Here is a 16,512-nt window from a genome sequence, read left to right on the forward strand (position 1 = left end):
CTGTACATTGGCATACGAAGAGTTTTTATATCCATTTTAATTCCTGTCTCATTCTAAACTATTCACCCATTAGTATAGCCATTGACAACAATTTGCAAATGTCTAGGTTTGTAATCAAACTATGTTATGTATAATTATGAGCCATGACCTTTATTTTCATTGTTTGTGTCTTGCAGTATGCAATGTTTTTATCCCTGGTGTTCCTGGCTGAACTGATTGCTGGAATCTCAGGCTTTGTGTTCCGACATGAAGTAAGTGGAAAATACATTTTTATTTGTTTTTGTATGTCAGTGTGTAGAACAATTTTAGATGCACTCTGCCTTATTAATAATAAATTCAGCCTGCAAATTGGCTTTTTCCTGTTTGTGACGGTCAAAATTACCCCACACTTGAATATCGTAGTGCACCAACAAACCACAGTAAATGATTGCAGTTGTATTGGCTTGTTGATTTATCTCCCTTCTTTCAGCAGCTAAGCCCGGGAAAAGTGCTAGTTAAAGCTGAGCAGTCTTTAGAGACTTTTCTTTACTAGCGTCCAGTGTGTCCAGAGCAAACTGTCATTCATTTTTGTCTCTCCCCATAGCCTGCTTGCCAAAAAACTCAGTGCTGTTGTGATGCTGCAGAAACATACAGATTTTGAAAATAGTAAATGTGTTTTCTATAGTATTAAAGAATATGTCATAGAGCAGTAATGGCAAACCTTGGCACCCCAGATGTTTGGGAACGACATTTCCCATGATGCTCAACTACACTGCAGAGTGCATGAGCATCATGGGAAATGTAGTTCCATAACATCTGGGATGCTGAGGTTCGCCATCACTTTCATAGAGTATATGAGAATACCGTAAGGAATGAACTATGGGTTCAGGTCAGGTTTGACCCAAAACCAGCCTCTTTTCAGTTTTGGCAAATAGGCACACAATCTGGCCATAATCTGATGTAGCTGGAGGTCTGTCATATACGAGCGGTAGCACTACCACTGCTAGGTCCCCACTGGCTTCTGTTTGTAAACAAGCTGGTGGGGATCCTGGGTGACATCATTTTTCGTGAGCAGATGTGGTCTCTGATGGCACCCAGGATCTCTAATACTTTGTTTACTTTCCAGCAGCACCAGGAATCTGTCATTTGTAACAGAAGTAGATGGTGGTGGTGGTGGTGGTGGTGGTGGGTCAACACTGTCAAACTTTTGATTGTCGTGGATATACATTGCTGGATAACATGATTTGTCTTTGGATTTACATTGGAAATCTTGTTTATTACCCTTTACTCAATTCCCTGGGGGGGGTTTAGATATCTAAGTGCCCCCTTTAACCAAGGACTGAGCCTCGTTTTTTTTTTTTTTTTTTGCTAGAAAATTATTTAGAGCACCCAAACTTTATAAATAATTTTTCTAACGCCATAGAGAATAAAATGGCAGTCGGTACAATACTTTCTGTCAATCCATATTTGCGCATCGGTCTTACAAGCGCACTTTTTTTGGAAAAAATACATTTTTTTTTAATTAAAAAAAAATAAGACAGCAGTAAAGTTAGCCCAATTTTACATTTTTTTTATATATCGTGAAAGATAATGTTACTCCGAGTAAATTGATAGCCAACATGTCACACTTCAAAATTGCGCCCGCTCTTGGAATGATGACAAACTTTTTTACCCTTAAAAATCTGTTTAAAATATTCTACAGGTTGCATGTTTTGAGTTAGAGGAGTTATAGTGCTAGAATTGATTGCTCTTGCTCTACCGATCATGGCAATACCTCACATGTGCGATTTGAACACCATTTTCATATGGGTACTCTACTCAAGTAAACTTGAGTGGGATGAGAACAGTCCAAGATTATCTGACGTGTTTCGAGGGTGACCCCTCTTCCTCAGAGCTGCCCCCTCCCCCCCCCCCCCATGCAGACTTCCACATTCTTTTTGGGGACAGGATGTGGGAATGAGGCTCTTGTCCACCTCAACATGTAAGAATTTGAGGCCTTGCAATGTTGAGGCCATATGACATGGTTCAGGAGAGGTGGTGTATGCTCGCTGTGCCCCCTCTTTAAGAGAAGAAAAACATGAACTCTCCCTAAAGATTCACTAAATCCTTATGCAGGCTTGTGACCTGGCTGGCCAGGAAAGGATGGGGCAGTGAGCCCATGTACCAATGTTGAGGACATGCGGTCTACTATGGTTCAGGACAGGGAGACACATGCAGCATTCCTGGCTATAAGTATTTTATGCATTTAGAAGGCCATTTGCCATTTCTTTATTCATTAAAGAGCCAGCACACATTGTTTTACTGTTCCTTTAGGAAAAAAGTCTACTTTGCTTTAGATAAAAAGTCTCCCCTCCCCTTCCCAGGTGAATGTGTAAGTTCTACAAACCCCTTGTTACTCATTTACAAAAAAAGTAAATGATAGAAAAAAAAACCATACAAACAGTAAAAAGTTCTTTAATTAAATAAATAAAATAAAAACTGTGCACCCCTGGTATAAATCCAATATCAATCATGATGACCTGCCAACATAATCTGCCATGGCAAAGAGTCTTCACCTGCCACTTCTCCTGACTCAAATGACAGTTTGCCGTAGTTCCTAGAATGTCAACACAGTTGTGGGAATCCTTTGTGACGTAACTCAACAAACACTGTCAAGACTATATTTAGTCAATGATGTCACCCTGGAACCCCAGCCAGTCTATAAACAAGCTGATGTGGACTTGTCATTTAGAGGCAGTAGTGCTACTGTTTGTTAAAAAATGAAAAATGAAAATAAAGAGTACATCGTACTGCTTCAAAACTTCACCTGCGGGTTTAACCCATCCCTAAAGCATGTTATTGTTTGATGGATATGTGTATTTTTATTGTAGCTCTTTTGGCCACATTAAGACACTCTCCGTGCTGAATGGAATATTTTTATTTTTTTGCATTGCTACAGGTCTTGTTGCAGTGCCCACCTACCCATGCCCTTTTTTCAACAAAGGCTTGCCAATTGCTAGTTGACTTTAAAAGACCATAAAAAAATAACAAGTTTTGTCTCCCATAGACATGAATGAGGGTTAGTGCCACAATCGAGTTTATCCGAATTTTTTATTTTTCCTTGGCTTTGACGAAACCCCCTGTTGACTAACTTTTTTGGTCATCTCTAATGAGAAGCCTTGGCTGGAAGCATCTGAGATGTGTACTGAATGCAAAGACCCAGCCTGATTTCACTTGTGATGTGAAATGGAAAACACGATACACTTGGGAAGCCTTTGTTTTTAGTCTTTACTTCCTTTGTTTTCTTATACACAAAGTAAATTCAGGCTTTTCCAGCATGTTGCTTTGCCAACATAATTAGTGGGTCAGGGTATGAGCAGGAAAAAATGTGATTCTAATCTTTGATTCAGAAAAGTGTTTGAATCCTTATCGTTTTAACTGTATTTTTTATTATCTTACATACATGTTATATCTTCGTTGATTTTCTATATGGAAGTGTAGCGGGGTGTTGCCACTAGTTACTAACATCCACGCATATTTACCCTGCTGCCAGACATCATACATCACACTTGTAGGCAATGAACAGTCATTTACTTTGTTTTGTTTATTGGGGGAATATAACTTGGCTGGGGGAAAGGGTATATAGGATGCCCATTGATCAAATTACTTTACCATCATATTTATAAATTAGAACTTTTTTTGAGCCTTGAAGAAATGATGCAAATGTATAACATCTACAGTCTCTTCCCTGCATCACCATGCAGATTATTTCTCCTCCTCTGCTTAACTCCTGCAGACTATTGCTCCCAGGAATCCTGCCCTCCTGCACAATCTTATTCTGTAGCACATTGTTTCTTGTCACATCTTTTTCTATATGCAAAAGAACCTACTCTGAATCGCCTCTAATTCTGACTCTGGTTGCTGCTACTAGGCCAGAGGTCTGCAGTACCTCTCAACGGAGGCCTAGTAGTTTAGTAACATCTGCTGAATGGTGGACTACTGTTCCCAGCTAGTCTGACCTGCAAATGCTGCGCCCTGCATCGATTTGACACTATTCCCCACAGTTTCTCTTCTGTGCCAGGACTCCTCAATGACCGTGTAAAGATGAGGACCTCATCCATGACCGTGTAAGGATGAGGTTCCTTCCCAGGCTCCCTGGTATGTCTCCACATCCAGCACTCCACTGTGGTACACTCGCCGACCTTTCTCTGCCCCGAGTATATGATGGAGAACTTAACTGGACCGTATGTTCCAACAGCTTCTCCTGCCCCTCTGCTCCAGGGACTCCTCATCAATGACCATGTAAAGATGACTACTTTGACTGTGTAAGAGGGTTTTATAGCGCCGCCTACAGGAGTAGGACACTAGAGCTCAGCACCTCCTTTGGGTAATCCTCCCTGAATAAAAGCCATCTTTTTGCTATAGGCAAGAGAATTATCTCTGCCTAGTGTTTCAGGAGTAAGGACCTAGTGGTTCGTAGCTTTTATTTATTTATTTATTACTTTTTTCGTGGGATTCTTCCTGCGGAGATGTTCAATCAACAGCTGGGCTGGACAACAGGCTGGATAATCTAGATCCAGTTGTCACCCCAGTCTGGTAGTCAAGCGCACGCATTCGTCTAGCTACACGCAGGGTCAGCTGTGACTGTCCAGTCCTGGACCTGGGTGGCCAGCAAGTTAAACGTCTCGTAGGGAAACATATGAACAGGCGTTGGCGTCTGTACCACTTTAATGGTAAGGTGGGTCTGTCATGGGAGCCTTACCTGCATGCTCTTCTGGTTTGGTATGTAGATGCGGTACTCCCTGGCGTGGCCAGTCCTGCCGATTTCTCCCCCTCATCGGCCTCTGTAATTTCCTCCTTGCTTTCTATCTGGGCTTCTCCTACCGGCCATTGCTGGTATCTTGGCTCCTGGGTAGGTAGGGGGTCCTGCCCCATTAATTTTTTGGGCAAGTAGTTACTGTGGACCCCCACCTCCCCGGGGTCTGTATGATGCTGTGCTGCCACCATGTGTCCTTTCCTGTGGCCAGTGGTCACATTCCCAGAGCTTTGGCGGCAATTTTCTTGTCTGGAGGAGCGGCCATATTGCAGTGGACCTCTCCCATTGAATTACATGGGAGCCGGCTGGGGGCTTAGTGGCCATTTTATTGTAGACTCAGGTGGCCATCTTGATTTGACTTTTGGTGTTTGGGTTGAGTACTGGGGCAGTCCCTGGGACACTTTGTGGTAGGCACACTCTCCTGCACACTCCCTCAAATAGCAGCGGCACTGAGGTAGCGGTTACAAAGCTCTGGTGATCTACCACTCTACCGGGTGGTGAGTTCTTCCCTCTCTGTGTCATGTAGTCTAGGGGTACGTCGTTCCCTCCCTTATTTTTTTGTGTGTTCATCCGACTTTCAGCATCACCCTGCAGGGGAGGAGGCTGGTCCTTCTGTCACCATAGACACAGTAGTCCTGGAGTCGCTAGTCTACCAGGTGGAGGCTGTGTTTGGTCACAAGATGGGCAAGAAATACCCCCCATGGTTGCCCGTGTCCTCAGACACCTTTGAGCCTGAATTGGGCTCTGCCGCCAAGGGCCTTGGTTATTGAGGATTGGTCCTCTGCCTCTGTTACTGTGCAGGAAAAGGATTTTGACACTGCAGTAATTACTTCTGTGTGACAGACGCTTAAGATTGAGAACTTCGCTGGGTGGCTGATGTGGTCTCTCTTCCTTTTCCTGCCCACAAGCTGGCTAGGTCCGTTTTTGCCCTGCATGTTTTGACAAATTTTTCTATGAAGCTTGGGAGCGTCCAAAGTATAATTTTGTGCTTCCTAAATGCTTCGCGGCAGGCTTTTGTGGAGGCCTTTCTGTAGACTTAAACCTCTCCTCCTGCGGTGCATCTGCCCATTTCTAGGCTATATAAGGCCACTATGAGTCCAGTGCAGGCACCCCTTCTCCTTTAAGGATCCTGTGGATCGCAAGGTGGAGTTGGTTGCACGTTGCATGTTTACCATTTCCGGATCGGTGCTGCGCCCTGTGTTGGCAGTGTCTCAGACCCTGACTGAATGGACCTACATTTTGCAATCATGTATGGCTTTTAGCCGATGCCCCAGGCGTATGTGGAACTGGTGGACCAGCTGGTGCTCGGTTTGAAATACATGTTTAATGCATCCCTTGATGCTGCTCCACTTCTCTCCCAGCTCTTCGTCTCCTGGGGTGCTTTGGCTCCAGTGTTGGTCCACTGATTAGTAAAAAAAGGCCCTGGTGGACCTGCCTTTCCAGGGCAAATGCCTTTTTTTTAAGGCTACCTTGGAGAACATGATTAGAAACATGATGGGTGGTGGTGAGAGTATTTTCCTCCCATGGCCCAAAAAGAGGAAGGAACCATGCCGGAAGACCTGGTCTCTCTCAGCTTATAGGATCCTCTGGAACCTCAGACAAGGCTCCAACCTTTGAAGGTTCCGGTACCAAGCATTCCTGGCCCCACAAATCTTCCAAACCCACAGATAAGTCAACCTCAGCATGAAGCTTTGCCCCATCTTTCTTTGGGGTGGGGAAATTGCTTTCGCTGGTTCTCAGACCCATAGATCTCCCTCATTTCCACCAACTGGGTCCGTGATCTGGTGTCCGGCTACAAGATAGCATTTCATTCCCTTCCACCAGAGTCCTTTTTTCCATCCAATGTTCACTTTTCACCCTCACACCCTTGGGCCCTGCACAGGGTGGTGCATGACCTGCTTCTACAGGGCATGATTGTTCCCCTACCCAAGCCGGAGGGGTTCCAGGGATTTTATTCTAATCTGTTCTTTGTCCCCAAGAAGGAAGGGTTTTACCCCATCCTGGACCTCAAAGCGTGGTACACCTTTTTGCTGGTTATCGGTTATTGTTTTTCCTGCTGGACAAACTCTGGAAACTTGGGGCTGCAGTCCGACTGCTCTTGTCTAGCAAGTGGTCTTTCCTGCAATCTTGCATGCGGTCTGATGGTGTCCACCTTGAGGCAGCCACGTATGCGTGGTTCCATATGATGACTGACAGAATTTCCTTCTGCAGAAACTGGGACAGATCTGTCTTCCTGAACAATCAGATTTGTTGGTACTTGAGGTTCTGGTCTCTATCCCTACAGGATAGGAAGCCCTTCATCTCCTTAGTTGGACTGTAGTCACGATGGATGCCAGCCAGTCTGGTTGGGGAGGAGTCCTGGGCTCGAGTTAAGCTCAGGGTTGCAGGTCTCCAGGAGAAGTTCAACTGCCTATCAGTGTCTAGGAGAGATATGGGCAATCCAGTTATCCCCGGAATTCTGGACAGATCATCCCTGGGGGCTTCTGGCAGGATTCAGTCAGACAACACCTCCAATGTGACTTATTTCAATCACAGAGTAGTGCGGCAATGCCACTGAAGGTATCTCGCGCTCCCTGGTGGACCGAACGGTTCATTCTGGGTCTCTCTACTGCACGCATTCCCAGCATCGTAAACTGGCTCGCGGATTATCTCAAGCCATCAGATGCTGGAGCAGGGGGAGCAATCCATGCACCTGGATGTGTTCTAGCAGCTCTGCCTTGCTCTAGGCAACGCCAAATGTGTCCTGCCTCAAAAGGAAGGTTCCAAGGTTGGTGGCAAGGGCAAGGGATCCAATGATGGATGCGATGGATGGGCTGTGGTGCTGTGGACTTGGTATCGCCTCATTTATATTCTTCATTTATATTCTTCCTCCTCTAACTCTGCTCCACAGGGTAGTGGCCAAAGGGGTTCCGGTCATACTGATGGGTCCAGATTGGCCTTGTCATCCGTGGTGCAGCTGGTAGCAGATGCTCCTTGGTGGCTGCCTTTTTGGGTGTACCTTCTGGTACCCCAGGGTCCAGTCTTCCACCCTTCTTGACTGTCTTTGACAGCATGGCTATTAGGAGCCAGGTTCTGAGGGGTTGCCGGGTTCTGTGATCCCCGCAATGTTGAAGGCGCATAAGTTTACTCCTCGGAAGATATATCGTTGTACCTGGAAGGCTTATATCACTTGGTAAGAGGCTCTGGGGGTTCACCCTTGTTCCTTCTTGGTGGCTTGGGTATTTGCACTGTTATCTAGGGCATTGCCACCATGTGACTTGAATTTGGTTCTCCAGAAACCCGCTTTGGAGAGTATTTGTATATTACCTTACACTGTCTCAAAGTTGCCTTCCTGGTAGAGCTCAATCGTCAAGAATAGTTATCGCAATCTTGACTAAAGTGTTTCACAATTCTTTCTATGCAAAAAAATTCTCTCTGCTCTTCTGAAGCCACAGCACTCAAAAGAAAGGAAGAAAAAAACTGGGCAGTCTGCCAAGAATCAAAACATTCTTTATCAGTTGAACTTAAGTATAAATATTGTAACAATTTGTCAATTGAATAGACTTTGTCTAAGGGCCGGTTCACACTGCAGGCGATGCGAGGCGACACCGACTTGCCTCGCCGCGACCTGCCGCGACCTCAGCGGCAACTTGCAGATGACTTCTGTATAGAAGTCAATGCAAGTCGCCCCCCAGGTCGCCCAGAAGTAGTACAGGAAACTTTTTTCTGAGTCGGAGCGACTCGAGTCGCTCCTCTCAGAACGGTTCCATTGTACAGAACGGGGGCGACTTGCGAGAGCGAGGCGAGTCGTGTCGCCTCGCATCGCCCGCAGTGTGAACCGGCTCTAAGTGAAAAAAGTTTAACCACTTAAACACTAAACCTTTTTCTGACATTTGTTGGTTTCAAGTTACATTTTTTTTTTTTTGCTAGAAACTTACTTGAAACCCCCAAACATTATATTTTTTTAGTAGACACCCTAGAGCAGGGATATGCAATTAACGGACCGCTAACTGTTGCAAAACTACAAGTCCCATGTGGCATAGCAAGACACTGAGAGCCACAAGCATGACACCCAGAGGCAGAGACATGATGGGACTTGCAGTTTTGCAACAGCTGGAGGTCCGCTAATTGCATATCCCTGCCCTAGAGAAAAAAATGGTGGTTGTTGCAATATTTTATGCCACACTGTATTTGTGCAGCGATCTTTCAAATGTAATAATGAATTTAAAAAAAAAACCTAACCAGTAAAGTTAGCCCATATTTTTTTGTATAAAATGAAAGATTTTATGTCGTGAGAATCATGATCTTTTTATTCTAACCCAAAAAATCGTGATTTTCATTTTGGCCAGAATCGTGCACCTCTACTTCCTGGTGACCATCACTTCCGAGTGGGAAGTGTCGGGGCTGGTGGCCTTGTCCTGTAAGCCTCCTTGTCTTATTTTACACAGGTATAAACTGTTTCTTATTCCGTCTTCCTCCTTTTTTTCTGATGGCGGTGTCGGCTTTTCATCTGAATGAGGATATTATTCCTCCTTCCTTGCTATCTCGACTGTCACACCCTAAGGAAGTAGCGTTGCACTCCTTGGATGTGGTCAGGGCAGTTTGTGTGTACTTATCTGCTATGGCCTCCTTCCAGAGATCCAACTGTTTTTTTTTTGTTTTTTTGTGCACACGAACAGTCCGATGAAGGACATGGCAGCCTCTTCTGTCGCCATTTCCTCTTGGATTTGGCAGATGGTTGTTCAGGTGTATGCCATGATGGAGTGGGCGCCTCCCTTCCCTTTTTATGGCATGCTCCACCAGGGTGATTAGTGCCTTCTGGGCATTTCGTCATCAGGCATTTGTATCTTAGGTTTGTACGGTGGTGACTTGGTGTCTGGTTATACCTTTACTAAAATCTACAGGGTTGTGGTGTTGCCATCTTCAGATGCTAGTTTTGGCTGTAAAGTTTTCTGTTTCTGGTTCTTGAGGGCCTTCATGGTAGTTCGGGTATTTAGGAAAAAACTGTGCTTAGTGAATACACAATAAGCCAGAAATAGTGTTGTGCTGTCTTTTATGTAACCAAATTACAAACGTCTCTGTGTGCCTTACTATAAATTGCATAAAAAATAATAATAAACATGCAATTTCATAATAGCATAAGCATGTCCACGCTATCCTAAGAATTCATGCAGCATGAAAGTTACTCTGGTAAACCTAACAAATTAGAATTCTTAGTATAGTGTGGACATGCTTATGCTATTATGAATTTGCATGTTTATTATTCTTTTATATGCACTTTTTATTAAGGCACACAGACATTTGTAATTTGGTTACAGATTTGATAGCGCCACACGCTTTTTCTTTAGTTCTGGGTGTTGGCATCTTTTCCACAAGGTTTCACTGGTCAGTTTCCTTGCACAGCCCCCTCCCTTCTTCTATATTATAGCTGTCTCCTCTTCTGGGAGTGTCTAATTACTTTATGTGCTGGCACAGCTCCTTTTCTTCATCTATGTATACAACTTTTTATGTAGCTCCTGTGGAGCAAGGAAGGGGAATATTAGAGTCAGGGCCGTCTTTAATATTGATTGGACCCTGGGCAAAAATTTTCTTAGGGCCCCCCTCCCCCCATGCAATTTCGCTCTCCACCTTCTCTGAGACATGCAATAAATAGCAGCTAGACTTAAAATCGGTTTACTGTATCAGATCAGGCAGCGATTGTGATTGGTTGCCAGAGTTTACAGCATATCATTACTGCTCACTGACTGGTTGCTAGATGTTACAGCACTCCTTAAGGCTCACTGATTAGTTGCTAGAGGTTACAGCACATTTCTGCTTGTTGATTGGCTGCTAGAGATTGCTGTACAGTAATACTGCTCACTGGTTGCTATAGGTTACAGTACATCTTCTCCTCACTGCAGAGGGGCATGATATACCTATGAATGCTGCCTTTATTTACATATCAATGCAGTTGGCCTCAGCTATTTACATATGCATGTCACTGCTATTTACATATGAATGCCAGTATTTACATGTAAACACAGATCTGCAGGTGAGTCATCTGTACACAACAATAGGGCAGAGCTGGGCAGCATTAGTAGCAGCACAGGACTAAAACTTCAAGGGAATGTAAACTGGGATAGTTGGCAAGTATGAGGCAGCTGCTTTGGGCCCCACAACAATGACAGGGCCCAGGGCAGCTGCTCCTTTTGCCCTGCCTTAAAGACGGCCCTGATTAGAGTGTCACTTGAGGGGCAGCTCTGAATCTATTGGGGCTGACATCCTATCCAAGATGGCGGAACCCAGCAGCAGTCTTTGATGTCCAATCAAGAGAGGTTTGTACAGTTTTATATAACATGCATAAGATACATTAAAAGCACTCATAATCTTACAGGAAGAGGTTTGTTGACAAGGTCTCTTTAGAAAATACTCATTGGTGACGAATGTTGGGTATATAAGAAGAATGTACTCACTTTGAACACACAATCGGGTCATATCATATATTTTTTTAATTATTAATTTTGCATGCACGTGCCTGGATATTCAAAGTAGACCACACCCCCTCCCACCTTAACCGCCACCCGGATACTGCTAAATAACCACACCACACATTTTGGCAGAATATTTGGCTGTGGCACCTTTTTATTGGTTTAACATCTAAACATCCAATTGCGCTTACTTTATTCTCATAATAATATTACCAAATTATTAAACTACCCAGAACTTCAGAACTTGGACAGCCAGTCAACAACCTTCTTCATATAATAAATTGTCGTCCGTACCCTTGCCTAACCATAACCATTATCCTTCCTAACTATATGCCTAATGTAGGTGTGCTGGCCACAATCTCGCGCAGGTGGGCCCCCCTTTTTCATTCACTTTGCAAAGTGAACAGCTCCCCTTTTTAATAAATCAACCACCTTCTATTAGCTATATTTTTCAAGGTTCGCCATTTTATTTCAGCTTTATCTTGTAGCTTTAACATTTTTAAACATGTAATAATTTATTATATAGATGCCAACCATTTTTTTATTTTTTTATTTTTAAATCAATAACCATAAATTCTACAGTGGATACAAATCTCATACTCCATTCCCTTGATAACTAAGGCTGGCTGAAGTATTTTTAGTTACCTGTGAAATTGAACTCCGAAAAAGTGATTTATTTTTTATTTATTTTTTCAGTGGTCAATCTTTTCCCAGCATGCAAAGCCCAAAACTCTTTGACTTCTAAATCCTCTTACTCCATTATAAGAGGAAACTGCCAGCACATGTACAGAAAAAAGCTGCAAACCTGGTGATAGCGGTAATCTTAAAAGCTCTGACAAGCTTAGTGTGCTGTAGGGTATCACAGTAATGAATGTGTTAATCTGAAGAAATTATCTCGATATATACTCACCCTAGGCTATCCACATGCTTTCTTATATGTATGCATATAAGTTAAATGCATGGTTACTGTCACTGTAAGAAAAAGGATTTTTATGTCTCTTTTCGACTGAAGCTGACGATAGATGGCGGCATGACTGCTCACTAGATGATCTTCCTAATAAAAGCAATAAAGGAAAGGGAGTGCTGCAGCTGCTAGTTCTCAGTGAGGATAGCCTCAAAGAAGCCAATAGCAATCATTTAGGGAAAATCTGGATATGCCTACATATTGCTAAATGCATCCTCTCAAACCTTCCTGTCATGGCCAAATTTCAGGCCACTCTGCCTGGCAAAGTTTGACAATTCCTGATAGTGCCAGAGCTTGCCTGCTCCTTCCTACTTCCTGCATGTTCCTATTAACCAGTGAGGCTGCCCCTCATAGTGACGGGGCAAGAAAACATCTGTGGGGGCTTAGCAGGGATTTCTAAAACTACACAAAATTGTCAAAGGTTTGCCTGTCAGAAGAGCACAGCTTAGTCTGTAAATGAAAGGTTTGGGAGCCTTGTGCATCTATGGGCAGGTACATCTAGATACCTACACTTCATACCTACAGCAGTTTCCTTCCTATTCCCAGAGTTGATTTAAAGTGGAACCAAACCTATCCATTTGTTTCCTAAAACCAATACATTCAAGACATGTTGGGAATGTTGACTTTCACAACTGGTTGTGCTTTCAAGCAGCTGTTGAGCCATCAAATGGCTGGCATAACAGATTAAATGTGCAGCACCATGGCAACTGCAGATCAAACGGAGCCTAAGATTGCAGCTTTCTTGACTGTAAAGAATAAGCGGGTCTAGTTCTGCTTTACAGGAAAAGTTCACTTTTGGACCACGATACATGTTCCACACGTTTTTTTTGGAGTGGAACATGTAACATGTTACAGCATCTGCACCTTCTACCCCCAATCCCCCCCTCCCTGATAGAGCAGGTGGTGGCTCTTCTCCCCGTATTCACTATCACTATCTGAAAACAGCACAGCCATTCAGGGCTCTGCCCACACGGCTACATCATTTATTCACAGATTCCTGTAACTGAATTAACTACAAGTACCATCAGCCATTGAAACTGACAGCTTGTAGTTCTCAATGAACTGCATGGGCACTAGTGAGCGCTCTTTTAGTTCATTGATCTCCCTCAAGCAACTGCCTGTCGGTATCGGAGGTACGGGCAATTGGATGTCCTGAGAGTCTGCAGGATCCTGCCATTGCACCTATGATCTACTGACCAGGCTTAGACAAAAAATATACAAATGCACATTTTTTTTTTTTTTTTTTTTTTTTTTTTATCTGCATTTATTTTATTTTTTTTTTATTTTTTTTAAAAGTTAGCTTTTAAGTCTATTCCTTTTTAGGAAAAGCAGGTACGACTTTATGCAGACATTTTTTATAGCCTCTGAAAAGGGTTCATATGAATGTAGCTATCTTCTGTGGGAGCATTGAAGAGAGCAAACACTTGCTGTGCAAGAAAAAAAAAGCATATTTGGCAAGTGAGTAGTGGTCATTCGACATGACTGAAAATACATTTTTAATTTTGTGTCTGTCTCGTTCACTGCTATTGCACCTTTCAAAGACAGATGACCCTTTCTCTTACATCAAATTACTCTTTGAACCTTGCATGACTTAAACTGGTCGTTTATGAAAGCTTTGATTTTTCTTGCAGAAGGCAAGTCAAAGACCTATAATTGCAATGACTTCTAATTTAGTGTCCTCAAATGACAAAGTCAAGAGGTTTCTTTATGAATGGAGCAATGTCTGATCCTGTTCCTTAGTCTTAGACTAATGAGATCATTAGTAGAAGGCCGCACATCTGATGGACAGCATACCGTTTTTTTATGGCTATAGTGTTAACTCATCAAGTACGAGACAAGGCACATGATGCAAAAACGAATCTTAGTTTTTGGGTTTTTTTGTTTGTTTGTTTTTTTTGTTTTTTTAGTCGTAAAGAAGAAAATTAATGCATTCAGAAGTTTAGAAAAAGAACAGGCTTTGAAGTCCAACTGCAGCCAAAAATGTGTGTTTTTTTTTTAGTTATGGATATAGTGGGGAGTTCAGGGGAAAAACACCTTAGGTTTAAAATGTAGGCTTGGCCTTCGCCAAGGAAACTTGCACTTACTCCTATTCTGTTTGACATCCATCTTGGAGAAGAAAAAATAAAGCAATAAAATCCTAATAGAGTTCCAAAATCCTTCTTGCGCTACTGTTTCCTTGTTGGTTTTCCCCTCATTTACTGTTCTTTGTAATATCCATTATATAGACAGGAAGTAGGAAGATTTTCCCCTACTTCCTCCTCTGCCTGACACTCATCAAATCTTCCAAACAGGGTCACAGGCAATAAATGTTGATAAAATGTCCCCACTGTATGCAACAATTAAAAAAAGTTGGTGACTATAGAGAATTATGCTGTGTACACACTGTCGGATTTTCCGACGGAAAATGTTCGATGAGAGATTTTTGTCGGAAATTCTGACCATGTGTAGGCTCCATCGGACATTTTCAATTGGAATTTCCAACACACAAAATTTGAGATCTGGATCTCAAATTTTCCGCTGTTGAAAATTCCGAATGCGTGTACACAATTCTGACACACAAAGTTCTACGCATGCTCGGAATCGAGAAGAGCCGCACTGGCTATTGAACTTCAATTTTCTCCGCTCGTCATACGTCACCGCTTTCTTGACGTTCGGAATTGCCGACAACATTGTGTAACCCTATGTAAGACAAGTTTGAGCCAACATCTGTCAGAAAAAAATCCCATGGATTTGTTGTCGGAATGTCTGATCAGGTGTATGTGGCATAAGACTATAACTACAGAGACAGGGTTCATTCAGTCTCCTGAATTTGCAGCATTAAAATTCTTTCCACAAACGTTTCTACTGTTGCTGTGTAATTATTTTGAAGTTATGGGAGAAATAGGGTTTTGTATGGTATGTGCCCATCCTCGGAGGTCTTGCATGCCAAAATCTTCATCTCGATTTGGCTGACTGATTGCGGATGTGCAATGAATGCTCAAGTCTTCATTGTCTACGGAAAAGAAAATGACTGGGTAGTTCTCTGTAATTACAAATGCTTTCATCAGTTAGATCTGTGTATTCATGCAAAGGCTGTTGCTTGCCTTTATTGGGACGTATATGGCCAGTCTTTGGCCTCATTGATGCTGGCGCATTCATGCATTTAGCTTTTCAAAATGCAGGAAAAGTCATTTTGGAAGTAGAAAAAAACTTTTATGCTTCCCAGATGACTTTTGTTGTGGTCTTGCTATATGGCAGGTTCTTGCTATAAGGCAGGTTTAGCTGTGTTTAGGTGAGTTTAGCCGCATTTTGCGTGTATAGTTAGATTATGGACAAAACAGAATTGCAATGAATGGCAACATTGCAAAATCATTACATGCATGTATATGCTTTTAGAAATGTCCTCTAAATGCAAGTAAACACAGGCTTGAGAGTCAGTCATTAATATACAGCTCTGTATATAAATGATTGGCATACAATTTCAATGCCTGATATAGGTTGCTGATGGACAGTGGCAGTCACAAACACACGAGTGATGCTTTGAGCACTGGTCATACCGTAACGCAGGTGTGTATATATACACAATTTTTTCTCTTGTTCTCTGTATGTACAGGCTTGAAAGTGCCAGTGTGTATGAGAATTACATTTTAATCATTCAAGACTTCCCATGATGGTTTGTTTAATCCCCTATGTCTGTGTACCCACACTTCAGAGAGGCAAATTGCATGCATTGCATCGCATAGCATATTGTAATTCCACATAGAAACCCTGCGTTTTTTATAAAGTTGTTTCTTCGTTTTTGTGTTTTTTCATTTAGATCAAGGATACTTTCCTTAGGACATACACTGAAGCTATCCAGAATTACGACGGCAATGATGAAAGGAGTCGTGCAGTTGATGATGTTCAGAAAAGTGTAAGTGGCTAACTTTGTGTGGCTCTGGCTCTTTCCGTTTATAAAGCTTTACTCTAGCCAAGAAATATTTCTGCTTTTATATCCTCTAGATCGTGTTTCTCAACCTTTTTATCAGTCAAGGCACCCTTTAAAATTCTGCGCAGTCTCAAGGCACCCCATTCTAAAATGTAAAAAACGAAACAAATAGTTTTACATAATGCAGCAACATCCTCATAAATAGGACACCCAACATTAGAGGTGATTTATTCTTCCAAAGCAAATACACCTTTGCTCACTGGTGCTGACTAGTATGCCAATATTTCTCTTCTCCCTCAGTTTCTCTCCCTCCCTCAGCTAATGTGACCCCAGTGCTGACAGGGAGCTGTACAACCCCCTTATCAACCAATGACATCATTGGTTATTGGGATGCCAGTGACTAGAAGATTGCACAACGAAA

General features: G+C 42.7%; 1 protein-coding gene across 1 annotated transcript in view; it reads left to right on the plus strand.

The window, feature by feature from the left end:
• The window catches only part of TSPAN7 (tetraspanin 7), a 182,467-nt gene that overhangs the window by 139,802 nt on the left and 26,153 nt on the right, over positions 1-16,512 (plus strand). Inside the window, exons 3-4 of the mRNA XM_077480867.1 lie at positions 177-251; positions 15,981-16,076. Coding sequence (XP_077336993.1) covers positions 177-251; positions 15,981-16,076 — 171 coding nt within the window. The remainder of the gene's footprint in view (positions 1-176; positions 252-15,980; positions 16,077-16,512) is intronic.

The sequence above is a fragment of the Lithobates pipiens genome, unplaced genomic scaffold, assembly GCF_037356315.1.
Source record: "Lithobates pipiens isolate NorthernLeopardFrog02 unplaced genomic scaffold, aLitPip1_a1.2 Scaffold_16, whole genome shotgun sequence".
Lineage (NCBI taxonomy): Eukaryota > Metazoa > Chordata > Amphibia > Anura > Ranidae > Lithobates > Lithobates pipiens.